The sequence below is a fragment of the Mauremys reevesii genome, linkage group 8, assembly GCF_016161935.1.
Source record: "Mauremys reevesii isolate NIE-2019 linkage group 8, ASM1616193v1, whole genome shotgun sequence".
NCBI lineage: Eukaryota > Metazoa > Chordata > Testudines > Geoemydidae > Mauremys > Mauremys reevesii.
The window spans coordinates 37,261,386-37,275,502 of record NC_052630.1 but is presented as its reverse complement, the minus strand read 5'-3'; the positions used below and the strand labels follow the sequence as shown (position 1 = coordinate 37,275,502).

Here is a 14,117-nt window from a genome sequence, read left to right as displayed (position 1 = left end):
GAGGACCCAATCCTGCCTGCGAGCCCAATGAACCTGCCTGAACGACTCAGACGAGACTATTTCTCTAGATCAAGACAGCTGGGATATCTTCGCATTTACATGGACGGACCCAGAGACCGGGAGAGCAGAACAACTGACCTGGACTTGGCTACCACAGGGATATGTTCGAGTGCGAGAGTGTAACACTTGGATTCATTACACCTGAGTCAAACTAGCCCCTAGGCTGGGGCCAGAAGCAGACGACTCCGGACCTCGAGGGAGCCCCGCCAGCTCTTCCCACCGCGACCTGGAAGAGCCTGAAGCAGACGATACCTGGAAGGCTGAGCCTCTCGAGGGACTAAAGCTCCTGTTCCAACGGAATAAGCCCTGAGACTTTTACTGACTATGAATTTCTGGGTGGAGGGACAATGGTTACTTGCTTTTAGTTTGCCCTTTGTACATGCCAACCCCCCAACCAGCGGTTGAATCCTTGCAGCGACTGGCCCAGAAGTGGCTTTGCAAAATAGACGTGTGTTAGATGCCATGAATGCTGAAATAGGGGGGGCTTGTGCTTGCATTGGAGAAAAATGTTGCTTTTATGTTAATCACTCTGGCTTAATTGAAAAGGATTTACAAGCTATTAAGAATGCTGCTGTTGTATTTCATGCTGTATCTCTTGATCACACCTTTAGTTTTGAGAACCTCCTCCCATACCTTGGGTCTTAGTTCACTGGCCTTTTCCGTACAATTGTTAAGTGGATTGTTTTCCGTCTGTTCTTTCCTATGTGTTATTTGGATAATGATTCGATGTGCAAAATATCTGTGTAATACTGTAACCAAAGGCTCTGCTGTCCGTAAGACAACCCAATACCTGTCTCTTCAGCTTGATCATAAATTACGTAATGGGCCTGACAATCTGAGCTTATCAGGCCTGAAGGGGGGACTGTGAAAGCTATTTGGTGCCCCCCCTTTTAATAGTTTTGCAAATGGCCAGTAGGTGGAGGCAGAAGCTTCCAAAAGCCTCACGTACACAGTACCCTGAACTTTTCAACTAGCCTTTCTCTTCTGCCGCAAAGCAGAAAAATCTTGCTCCAAGCCAGTTTTCCCTGACCAGATAATGGTTTCATGGGGTCTGGTAACTACCAATCAAGTGTTAACACAGCATGTCTTTGTCTAAATGTGTATAAAAGATCTGTAAAACTTGTGTCAGGCAGAGTCTTCTGTATCTATTACAGAGCTCTCCTTTCTTCTGCAGAATAAAGCATTTTTCCTTATCTCTGTCAGGCTGTTATTGGCTCTCAGCTAGGCAGACCCGATATTTTGGTAACATTAATGACAGCAATTCAACATACAAAGAATCAGAAGCTTTAAGGTAACTCACGATTAAGATAACATTTGAATCCCAAGTAAGCAGTGTTATAGCCTGGGTTTCAAACAAACAAATAATTTCATAATTATTTACTCATCAGGTTTTATTGTCATTGCTTTTATTTTAATAACTACTTATACTAAACAATCTGTTCCACCTTGTATTTAGTTGTGACACTCTGAGTACATTTCCCAGACTTAAAGAAGATTTCTGTGTAAACTCGATAGCTTGTCTCTCTCACCAACAAAAGTTGATCAAATGAAAGATAGTACCTCATCCTCTTTGTCGGTCTCACGTTCTTGGGCCAAGAACTCTACAACAGTGGTTCTCAAAGCCAGTCTGCTGCTTGTTCAGGGAAAGCCCCTGGCGGGCGGGGACAGTTTATTTACCTGCTGCATCCACAGGTTCTGCCGATCGCGGCTCCCACTGGCTGTGGTTCGCTGCTCCAGGCCAATAGGGGCTGTGGGAAGGGAGGCCAGCATATCCCTCAGCCCGCGCCACTTCCTGCAGCCCCCATTGGCCTGGAGTGGTGAACTGCGGCCAGTGGGAGCCGTGATTGGCCAAACCTGCAGATGTGTCAGGTAAACAAATTGGCCCGGCCCCCTAGAGGCTTTCCCTGAGCAAGCGGCGGACCAGCTTTGAGAACCACTGCTCTACAACATTGCATACATAAAGTTAAATTGTCATTTTCAAATGAAAGATACCTACATTGAAACATACATAAATATAACTACATCTATATAACTGTTTATAAACAGACAAACACAACTTTATTTCCTTTTACTTCCACATAAATCCTTCATTTTTCTTCTCATTTGATATGATTCTAGAGACAATCAGTATATCTTCATTCCAAGTACAAAGATCTAAAGATTCTAGGTCAGATGAATCAGTGCCTCTATATGGAAATTTAAGAAATTGTCTTTTCTAAACATTAAAAACAGGTGCCAGAACTTATCTCTAATTAAAATGAAAGCAATGACAATAAAACCTGATGAGTAGATCTTCACCCACAACATTTAACTTGCAAAGGCCAGAATATTGGAAACAAGAAAATCAGTGCTGCAGACAACTGGAAAGAACTTCATATTAATTAATCAGCATAATTCTGCACTAACATAATTCTAGATTACAGCAATAAAAAGAAATTGAAGTCATATGACAGTGGGATTAAATTAACTGTGTGAGAAAAATTATTGTTGCCCCTGCAGTGGGGTAGATTTGAAGCTCAACATCTCATCAATGTGCCTTCCACTAACCTTAGTATTTTACATACTCAGAAATATCTGTATATTTGTAACTTCCCAAACTGAGTCTCAAGAAATCTTAAAAAGATAATGTTGTTTAAAACAAATGTTCCATAAAGAGTAATTTCATTTAAAATAATAAAGGAAAAGGATGTTTGTGCCATTGTGAAACAAATGGTGTATATTTCACAAGTAAGATCCTACCAAATTCACAGCTATGAAAAACACATCATGGACTATGAAATCTGGTCTCCCCCTGGGAAATCTGGTCTTTTGTGTGCTTTTACCCTATATACTGATTTCATGGGGGGAGAAATTGGGGGCCCTGACACAAAAGCGAGTTGTAGGGGGGCTTGCGGTATTGTCACTCTTACTTCTGCACTGCCTTCAGAGCTGGGCCACTGGAGAACAGTGGCTGTTGGCAAGGAATGCCCTGCCAGCAGCAGCACAGAAGTAAGGGTGGCACCCTTATTTCTGCGCTGCTGCCTTCAGAGATGGGTGGCCAGAGAGTGGCAGCTACTGACTGAGGGCCCAATTCTGCATACAGCAGTGCAGAAGTAAGGGTGGCAATACCACACCATGACATCCTTACTTCTGTGCTGCTGCTGGTGGCCGCTCTGCCTTCAGAGCTGGGCTGCCGGCCAGCAGCCACCATTCTCCAGCTACACAGCTCTGAAGGCAACGCTGCCAGCAGCAGCACAGAAGTAAGGATGTCATGGTGTGGTATTGCCACTGCAACTCCCCCTACAATAATCTTGTGACCTCTCTGCCCCACAACTCCTTTTTTGGTCAGAACCCCTACTATTACAACACCATGAAATTTCAGATTTAAATGGCTGAAATCATGAAATTTACTATTTTAAAAATCCTATGACCCTGAAATTGACCAAAATGGACCATGAATTTGGTACCACCCTATTCATAAGTAATCAAGACACAATAATACCCTCCTCCCCTAGAGCAAGCCATATGTACACTGCATTTTCTCAGTCACAGAGGGCTTGATACTACACTTATTGAAGTCAATGGCAGAACTTTCACTAACCTCAATAATGCAAATTCAGTCCTCTTTAATCCATACTTTTCAACTCATTGCACAGTCCACGAGGAAGACTAAACTTATATATCATAAACTAATAGCAAAAAGACCGATTATGTTAGCTCACCTGAATGGAGGTCAGATCCCCGTTACTAATGTTTAAATCTTCAGTAACTAGAATAGGATCCTTTATCATATACGTCTGATCACTGGTCCGAGTATTTGCATAGTTTGATTTGGGAAAGTTGAACTGGCTCTTTCTGGAGTCCGTGGTGAGAGAAACCTCATGTGAGTAGGAGCGAAGAAAAGCTCTGACTCCATCGAGCCCCACAAACTGCGAGACGGGAACTCCACTGAAAGTCACACTCGAGGAGTCAAACAGCTGCGAGTTTCTCCACCGGCGGAGCCTCAGGGCCATTAACACTATGATAAAGGTAAAGAACAAGCAGGAAACGGAAGCCACAGCGATCACCAAATACAAGGTGAGGCTGGACTGGGGGTCTGCAGGAGCTGAGAGGCTGCTTAAATCGGAGAGGATTTCGGGGATGCTGTCAGCCACCACCACCGTGACAGTGGCCGTGGCAGAGAGAGGAGGCTGCCCGTTGTCCTTCACTAAAACCACCAGACTTTGCTTGAGCGCATCTTTGTCGAGAAAGTAGCGCGCCGTCCTGATCTCGCCGCTGTGGAGTCCCACAGAGAAGAGTCCCGGCTCTGTAGCCTTCAGCAGCTGGTAGGAGAGCCAGGCGTTCTGCCCGGAGTCTGCATCCACCGCCACCACCTTAGTGACCAGGTAACCCGGCTCGGAGGAGCGAGGGGCCAACTCCACTCCCGTGGAGCCATCGGTGGGAAAGGAGGGGTGTAAGATGTGCGGGCTGTTGTCATTCTGATCCAGTATAAAGAGAGTGACGGAGACATTACTGCTGAGAGGTGGGGAACCCCCATCCTGAGCCTGCACTTGGAACCGAATCTCCCGGAACTGTTCGTAATCGAAGGAGCGCAGAGCGTAGAGAGCCCCAGTCTCGGAGTTAATGGAGATGTAGGACGAGAGCGGAGCTTCATTTATATGTCCTTCATTAATAGAGTAGGTGACTCGGGCGTTCTCCTCCAAGTCTGAATCATTCGCTTTCAGGGAACAAAGGGAAGCTCCTCTGGGATTGTTCTCTGTGATGTGCAACGTGTAGGATGTCTGGCTGAAGATAGGAGCGTTGTCGTTTATGTCTGAAAGCTGAACTAAAATAGTTGTTGTTGAGGATAAAGGAGGAGTCCCTCGGTCTGTGGTTGTGATAGTTACACTGTAATTTCGAGATACGCTCCCTGTCCAGTGATGTGTCAGTCACTAAACTGTAGTAATTGCCAAATGACTTCTGTAACCGGAATGGAAGGTTGGCTGGTATGGAGCACGTGACCTCACCATTCTGGCCGGAATCTCCGTCTCGCAAATTTAATATCGAGATTACTGTTCCGGGGGGAGAATCTTCAGAGACTGAGTTGAACAGGGAAGTGATTGCAATTTTCGGGGTATTATCATTTACATCAATAACCGTTATCAGAACTTTACACCTGGCGGAGAGATCTCCAATATCCTTTGCCTCCACTTCCATTTCATATAATGCAGCTTCCTCGTAGTCCAGGTCACCTATCGTTGATATTTCTCCTGTCCTAGGGTGAAGCTGGAATATCTGAGACGCCTTTTCTGTAATTTTTCTAAATGAAAAGGTCACCTCAGAATTCTGTCCTTCATCACGGTCAGTGGCGTGTATTGTAATTATCAAGGACCCTCGAGGCGTGTTTTCCAAAACACTCACTTTATAGACCAGCTGAGTAAAAAGCGGAGCATTGTCATTGACGTCCACAACCAGAACACTGATCTGAGCAATGGCAGATCTGACTGGATCTCCCCCGTCAGCTGCCGTGAGAGTTAATTTATGGACAGTCTGCGTTTCCCGGTCCAGAGACTTTTCCAGCACTAGTTCCGCATATTTAACACCATCAGATCCAGTTTGCACATCCAGAGAGAAGTGTTTGTTATTACTCAGTTGATAGCTCTGGATGGAATTAATTCCCACATCTGGATCCTGCGCCTCCTGCAGGGAAATACGGGTCCCCGCAGCTGTAATCTCACTAATTTTTAACTCGAACTCCTTCGCTTGGAAGGTGGGAGTATTGTCATTAATATCTGTGATTTCAACTTCAACTGCGAAAAGCTTAACTTTATCCTCAATAAGAACCTCAAAAATTAAGAGACACTTCTCGATCCGGCCACAGATTTGCTCTCTGTCTATCCTTTCTGTGGTGATTAAATGGCCGCTCTTAAGATTCAAAGCAAAATACTGAGTCCTACCTGTGGAAACAATGAGGACTCCGTGATGTGTTAGCGCCTTTATATCCAACCCCAGATCCTTTGCGATATTCCCCACAATGGAGCCTTTCTGCATTTCCTCGGGAATCGAATAGCGAATTTGCCCAGAAACCGCCTCCCAAACGGTAGCCAACATTAAATACAACTGGACTCTCTTTTTGCAGATCCGGAACCTTTGTGTATCCGCCATTTCTCTTCCGATGGGTATGAAACCCCGATTCCCGGGTCACTGCTGAGAGTATTTTCTCTTATCTTTAGTCCTTTGTTTCCGCAGCCACTGATGTTTTAACCAAGACTGTTTTATATAAAATTCCTGCAGCCATGTTCCCTTTACAATCCCTCGGAGTGAGTGTGATCTCTCAGTGTTTTGCGCTGTGTAACTGCGGGGCTGGGCTGGCTGGATCTCTCAGCGCGTTTCTCCACCTGATAGGTCAACAGCGGCGCTCAGAGTCTCAACCAATAACTGCAGGCAATGATTTAAAAATCTGCCTTTTAATGTCAGTTTAAGTCTCTAGGGCTATGTATACCGAGTGATGTTTATATTAGAAATAAACTCATACGAGTCTTTCGATTATGTTGTTTTAATGCGGACAGTTCATTATCTATTTTACATAAAGATCACGGTGCTATTGAAATACTGATGTGCCATTTAGCTATATAACTAGAGTGCGCAGTCAGTTTTCTTTGTCAGAATGAAGCAAGTCTATTGGTGTCAGGGACTCACAAAGATATACAAATATGAAAACACCAAGTAGGTGTACAGATTTTCTGTGAATTATTCAGAGCCTCACATGGTTTCTTTACTCCCCTTCAAATAGACAATTGAAGAACCATGATATCACAGGCATGTTATTGTTGCACGTTAAGGGATATTTGTAATTGTCAGGGGCGGCTCCAGGCCCCAGCATGCCAAGCGCGTGCGTGGGGCGGCATGACGCTGGGGGTGCTCTGCTGGTTGCCGGGAGGGCGGCAGGCGGCTCCGGCGACCGGCAGAGCGCCCCCCGCGGCGTGCCGCCGTGCTTGGGGCGGCGAAATCGATAGAGCCGCCCCTGGTAATTGTAAAGTTGTATTTCCATCTTATTATCATCAATAAAACTTGTTATTTTCAACCCGTGAGAACAGAATGCCTGAGATATATAATTGTGTATAATGGGAATAGCTGACGGTCTCTTTCAAATTAATATCTCTTACATGCTGTATTATACCACTAAGCAAAGAGAATAGTATTCCCAATGTTTGCTCCTTGTCGGTGACCTAACAGATATTCCGAGCGGTTTTGTTTTCTACATGCTAATGCAGAATTAGATGTTCACCTTCAGAGAGTGATACAGACACGGAAGGACATTAAGAGGGCGTTAAATACGAGAAATGAAAAACTCTCTCAGTGTATGATGGACTGTTATATAATCCTCATGTAGAGGTGACCATATTAGGTCCTTTTCTCATAATTCCTCTTTAGATACCATAACTTTTATGCTGGAGGAAATGAGGTTTTTAATTGATTTAGATATGTCCTAATCAATTAGTTTAAACAAACTTTGCAAATTAATATATCACGATTCTTTAGGTGGTTGATCACAAATGATGAAATTTAACACCTCATTCTGTTACACGCTTTGATTTGAAATGGTATTCATGTTCCCTGATGATTAAGGACTTTAACTCATTGTGAAATTGAATGGGAAAATGACTCATTTAATAATTCTTTGAATAAGTATCTCCTTAAATATCCGAAATGTCTCATTAGAAGATGATATTAGAAAAAATGGAATATATTTACAGCATGCCATAAATTCCAGGCAGGTAAATTATGGCTGAAAAATTTGATTGCACAGTCACATCGCAGTCAAAATCAAAACCCTGCCAAAACACAAACACGCAATTCTCCCCCTGGAGAGATGATAATAAACAGGTGACAGATACTTAATGCACTATTGAAAGATGGTCTGATACTGCACAGAAAAGGGAAAGATATGAATCTATATAGCATAGAATAGAACAAACAATTTTTGCTTCTACAAATCTGCCACTAAACAGCAGGCGCCAACAATCCTTTGGTACTAAAACTTGGAGCACCTGATAACAGCAATTGCACACAAGCAAACACAGGGAAAAAAGAGTTACTCTGAAAAGATCGAAATATAAACGACTCTATAAATTTCATAAATATCACACCACAGTGTGCTCACTTAAAAATCAAAGTATATACTTCACCTCGAATATGTCAGTGAAAAAAATCACCGGTGGAAGCGTTCGGGTGTCAGATTTTGAGCCCTCTAAACCAAAATTACTGCTTAAAATTAAAATCGCAGCGTTGTCATTACACAAGATATTCTCGGCTGTATTACTCAGCCCATTCGTTTATAGGAAGTTTAATTCATTCTTCCCAGCGTCTTTAGCACAACACAGTTTATAAGAATATGGTAAGGTCCCATCATCGCAGTTTCGTAGAAATCGGGGATCTGCCATAATGGAATAAAGATTAGAACTGATTTACTGAAGAACAGGGGAATTCTTCGGTCTTCGGAATTTCATGATTAAAACCACTAAAACTGTTACTAGGGGGAAAAAGCAGATTAGCGCTAAAACCAGGACCCAGTAAATTAATTCACGCATTAATGCAAAAACTCACCTTGAGAAGAGTTTCGGACGCGGATTTGGGTGCTTCAGAACCACAATTATTCACAACTAAAGAGTTGTCATTGCAAAGGATATTCTCAACTGTAATGTTCTTGTCGCTACTTTTAAGCAAGTTAAATCCATTTTGCCCACAGTCTGTAGCCAAACACAAATTATAGGAATACGGAAAGGTCCCGGTTTCGTAATCTGGTAGGAATCTGGGATCAGCCTTGTTAGCAGGCCTGACATACTGAAGAATAGAGGAGCCTTTTGAACTTCTAACTTTCATGATTATCACCACTATAATTGTAATTAGAAATAAAAATGAGATCAAGGCTAACGCCAACACCAAGTAAAACTGTAAATCAGACTGAGGTGTCGAGTCACCCGATTGGTCGCTCATTTCCGGAAGAGCCTCTTGGAAGTTCTCGGCAAACACCAGGTTGAGTGTCACTGTGGCTGACAGAGGCGGCTGCCCGTTGTCCTTCACCAGGGTGACCAGCCTGTGCTTCACAGCATCTCTGGCCGCAAAGGCACGGGCTGTCCGGATCTCCCCGGTGTGCAGCCCCATGCTGAAGAGCGTCGGTTCCGTGGCCTGGAGCAGATGGTAGGAGAGCCAGGCATTGTGTCCTGAGTCAGCATCCACCGCCACCACCTTAGTCACCAGATAACCTGCCTCGGCCGAGCGAGGGACCATCTCGAACAAGGCGGAGCCATCGGCTGCCAGGGAAGGGTACAGGATGAGAGGGGCGTTATCATTCTGATCCACAATAAACACCCTGACGGTGACATTGCTGCTGAGAGGCGGGAACCCGCCGTCTTGGGCCTGCACTTGCACTTCCAACTCCCGGAATTGCTCGTAGTCGAAGGAGCGCTGGGCATAAATAGCTCCGGTCTGGGAGTTAATGGAGATGTAGGAGGAGAGAGGTACCTCCTGGAGGCTGCTGCTGAGGATGGAGTAAGTGACTCGGGCGTTCCGGTCCAGATCCCGGTCTGAGGCTTTTACACTGAAAATAGAGGCCCCCGATGGATTGTTTTCTGACACATAGGCGGTATAGGAAGGTTTCTCAAAGACAGGGGCGTTGTCATTTATATCGGAGATCTGCAACAGGATGGTTTTCTGGGTGGAGAGGGGAGGAGAGCCTTTGTCTGTGGCGGTGATTGTGATATTGTACTCCGGGGTCCTTTCCCTGTCCAGGGGGCTGTCTGTGAGGAGCTTGTAGTAGTTAATAGAAGATGATATTATTTTAAAAGGCAAGTTGTGTTGAATACTACAACTGAGTTCTCCATTTTGTCCGGCATCTGGATCAAGAGCTTTGATCAGAACTATCACTGTTCCTGGCGGTGAGTCTTCGGGAAAAGGACTGGATACTGATAAAATCGTCACTTCCGGGGCGTTGTCGTTCTCATCCAGTATTTCTATATGAACTTTGCAGTGATCGGTCAGTCCACCCCCATCCCTGGCTTCCAATTCCATTGTGTATTCATTTTTCTCTTCAAAATCCAGGATCGCTGTATTTGTAATTTCTCCGTTCTCAGGGTCTACATGGAATAATTTGCGGGTGTTTTCCGGTATGCTGTCGAAAAAGTATGCTATATGGCCATTTAAACCTTCGTCTTTGTCACTGGCTTTCACTTGAAACACTAAGGTGCCCTTTGGTAGATTTTCCCTCAGGCTGACTTTGTAAATCTGTTCAGTGAATACGGGGGGGTTGTCATTAGCGTCAGTAATTTTAATCCTAACCTGAGCTGTCCCAGATCTGACTGGATCTCCCCCATCGAGAGCCGTCAGGATTAACTGGTGAGAACTTTCCTCCTCCCGATCCAAAGACTTTTCTAAGACTAATTCTGCTTGCTTTTTGCCATCTGGGCTCTCTTTCACTGCCAGGGTAAAAGAGGGGTTTTTACTGAGTTGGTAATTCTGCAGTGAGTTGATCCCAGAATCCGGATCTTGCGCAGATTCTAGTCGAAATCTCGCACCCAGCAGTGCTGATTCGCTGATTTCTAGATCAATGTCACTCTTTATGAACCACGGGGCATTATCATTAATGTCCTGGATTGCGACATTCACGAGGTAAATATTTAAAGGATTTTTAACCACCGTTTCGAATGTCAGGACACAATGGGCTATCTCCCCGCATATCTCCTCCCGGTCTATCCTGTCATTCACATACAGGTTGCCATTTTCCACATTCACACTGAAGTATTGCTTTTCCGAACTGACACGGAGCTTCCGCTGCGGCAGTTCTCTGACTTCCAACCCCAAATCCTTAGCGAGATTTCCCACAAGGGAACCTTTGGCCATTTCCTCCGGAATCGAATAACGAATCTGCTCCGAGACCGCCCGGCAGAACAAAGAGAATAAGAAAGGAAACAACAGCACCTGCCGTGTGACTGCCCATCCGGTCTGTTTGTGTCCGGTTTCCATCTCACTCCTTTGCACTTATGCTCTTTTCCTTTCTCTTTTATTCCGTTTAGATCCTGTAGTTAAAATCCCGCCTGTATTGTAAATATCCGCAGTGATGAAAATAAAATAAAATCTCTTTATCACTCCAGTTGTGCATCCGAGTCCCGATGGAGGGTTTCTCTGAGCATCGAGGCTGTGTGCGCTTTTGTCTCTGTTCTGCGCTATGTGATTGAGCAATCACACTGCAGCCGGCTCCAATGGATCTCCGGCTGCAGCTCCGCGCCGTATTGGCCAACAGCGGCACTCTGAGTCTCTGCCGGAGAACTGCAGCTCGTAGGTACAGAGAGGACAATGGAAATTCGTTTGGATCAATGCATTCCCTCGTCCATCCTTAGGTAGAAGAATATATAACGAACACACAAAAAGAATTTAGGAAAGCTGAATGGTATGGGTTTCCATTTTGTCTGCTTTTTGTATCGTTTGTATGTTCTGTCACCAAAGTGGCTTGATTTTAACAAAAAGCGCCGTGAAATTGTTATTATTACAAATTTTCCCTGTCCAGAATCAGGGCCCTGGCACAACAAAATTATTTCTCTTCAGAACTTCTTTCAAAAAATAAAATACCTTTTCAGTCATCTTTCCATGTAAACGGTCTAATTCTGGTCTGGTGGATTTCGTGGGATTTATGTTACTTTAATGTAAAGAGAGCACAGGGTTGTCAAGATCTAATAACACCTATCTGAAACTAAACAAGTAAACATAATATATGCGTAACTGAGGAGATTGAAGCCTCATTCAAAAAGGTTTATCGTAGTTCTTATAAACCACCCTGTAAACTGATCCTTCCTTCCAACAAACAATTGTAGTTCCCTTTAAAAATACTGTATATATTACGCTACACTGGTATTCCTGTTTGAATTGTAGTACCGTCGGAAAGCCCCAATGAAGATCGAGATCTAATTGTGTGTAAACAAAAAGGTACACATCACGCTTGCCTGGAAGATTTGCTATTACTTGAACTTGAGTCATTAATTAAGGCTCACAAAACAAACAAACAAACAAACAAACACAACAAAACCCTACCCTAATGAAGAGGGAAAGGAAGTAGAGGGTCATAAGGAAAGTGGGATCACTCTAATACAAGGTAATAATGCGTGATGGATCAAAAAAGACGATGGCTTTTACAATAAATAAATAAATAATATTTCCGGCTCCTAAAACACATCAAGGTGGTGAAAAAGAAAAATAAGAAAAGAAGCAAACTCACTTGAACAAATTTCTGCTCGCCATCACCATTCTTTATATCTGCTGATATTGACACAGGATCCTTTATCTCACAGGTCTGCTGACTAGTCAGAATATTTGCATAGTTTGATTTGGGAAAGTTGAACTGGCTCTTTCTGGAGTCCGTGGTTAGAGAAACCTCATGTGAGTAGGAGTGAAGAAAAGCTCTGACTCCATCGATCCCCACAAACTGCGAGACGGGAACTCCACTGAAAGTCACACTCGAGGAGTCAAACAGCTGCGAGTTTCTCCACCGGCGGAGCCTCAGGGCCATTAACACTATGATAAAGGTAAAGAACAAGCAGGAAACGGAAGCCACAGCGATCACCAAATACAAGGTGAGGCTGGACTGGGGGTCTGCAGGCGATGAGAGGCTGCTTAAATCGGAGAGGATTTCGGGGATGCTGTCAGCCACCACCACCGTGACAGTGGCCGTGGCAGAGAGAGGGGGCTGCCCGTTGTCCTTCACTAAAACCACCAGACTTTGCTTGAGCGCATCTTTGTCGAGAAAGTAGCGCGCCGTCCTGATCTCGCCGCTGTGGAGTCCCACAGAGAAGAGCCCCGGCTCTGTAGCCTTCAGTAGCTGGTAGAAGAGCCAGGCGTTCTGCCCGGAGTCTGCATCCACCGCCACCACCTTAGTGACCAGGTAACCCGGCTCGGAGGAGCGAGGGGCCAACTCCACTCCCGTGGAGCCATCGGTGGGAAAGGAGGGGTGTAAGATGTGCGGGCTGTTGTCATTCTGATCCAGTATAAAGAGAGTGACGGAGACATTACTGCTGAGAGGTGGGGAACCCCCATCCTGAGCCTGCACTTGGAACCGAATCTCCCGGAACTGTTCATAATCGAAGGAGCGCAGAGCGTAGAGAGCCCCAGTCTCGGAGTTAATGGAGATGGAGGAGGAGAGCGGAGCTTCCTGGATCTGAGTTCCAGTAATGGAGTAAGTGACTCTGGCGTTCTCCCCCCAGTCGGGGTCATTCGCTTTCAGGAAACAAAGGGAAGCTCCTCTGGGGTTGTTCTCTGTGACGTACAAAGTGTAGGATGTCTGGCTGAAGATAGGAGCGTTGTCGTTTATGTCTGAAAGCTGTACTAAAATAGTTGTTGTTGAGGAAAAAGGAGGAGTCCCTCGGTCTGTGGCTGTGATAGTTAAATTGTAATCGGAGACCTGCTCCCTGTCCAATGCTCTGTCACTCACCAAGCTGTAATAATTGTCAAATGATTTCTGTAACCGGAATGGCAGGTTGGCTGGTATAGAACATATGACATCACCATTCTTTTCAGAATCCAGATCATGTAAATTTATAAAGGCGATCACAGTTCCCGGCGGGCTGTCTTCGCTCAAAGAGTTGGTGAGTGAGGTGACTGTAATTTGAGGCTCATTATCATTGACATCAATAACAGCTATCAGAACTTTAGACCTGGCCGAGAGGTCTCCAACGTCCTTTGCTTGAACCTCCATTTCATATGATGCGGCTTCCTCATAGTCCAGGTTTCCCACAGTTGATATTTCTCCCGTTTTAGAATCCACTTGGAATATCTGAGACGCTTTGTCTTTCATCTTCCGGAGTGAATATGTGACCTCCGAATTTATCGCTTCGTCGGGATCTGTGGCGTTTACTGTCAGCAGCAGAGACCCGACGGGCACATTTTCCAAAACACTCATTTTATAGACAGGCTGACTGAAAACTGGCGCGTTGTCATTTGCATCAAGGACAATAACGCGGATTTGCGCAGTGCCGGACCTGACTGGATCTCCCCCGTCAGTGGCTGTGAGGATTAGATCGTGAACAGCCTGTTCTTCCCGATCTAGAGACTTT

General features: G+C 44.8%; 3 protein-coding genes across 3 annotated transcripts in view; all 3 read right to left on the bottom strand.

The window, feature by feature from the left end:
* Positions 1-14,117, bottom strand: part of LOC120370247 (protocadherin gamma-B5-like) — a 234,953-nt gene that overhangs the window by 194,035 nt on the left and 26,801 nt on the right. The gene's annotated exons all lie outside the window — the stretch shown is intronic.
* LOC120369818 (protocadherin gamma-A6-like) lies at positions 3,753-6,274 on the bottom strand. The gene is given in 2 exon segments (XM_039483491.1): positions 3,753-4,931; positions 4,933-6,274. Coding segments are annotated over 2 exon segments (2,430 nt in total). The 5' UTR covers positions 6,184-6,274.
* On the bottom strand, positions 6,324-11,049 carry LOC120369822 (protocadherin gamma-B2-like). The gene is made up of 2 exons (XM_039483496.1): positions 8,626-11,049; positions 6,324-6,456 (listed from the first exon to the last, which is right to left on the bottom strand). The coding sequence occupies exons 1-2, from the start codon at positions 11,038-11,040 to the stop codon at positions 6,400-6,402; spliced, it is 2,472 nt and encodes an 823-aa protein (XP_039339430.1). The 5' UTR covers positions 11,041-11,049; the 3' UTR covers positions 6,324-6,399.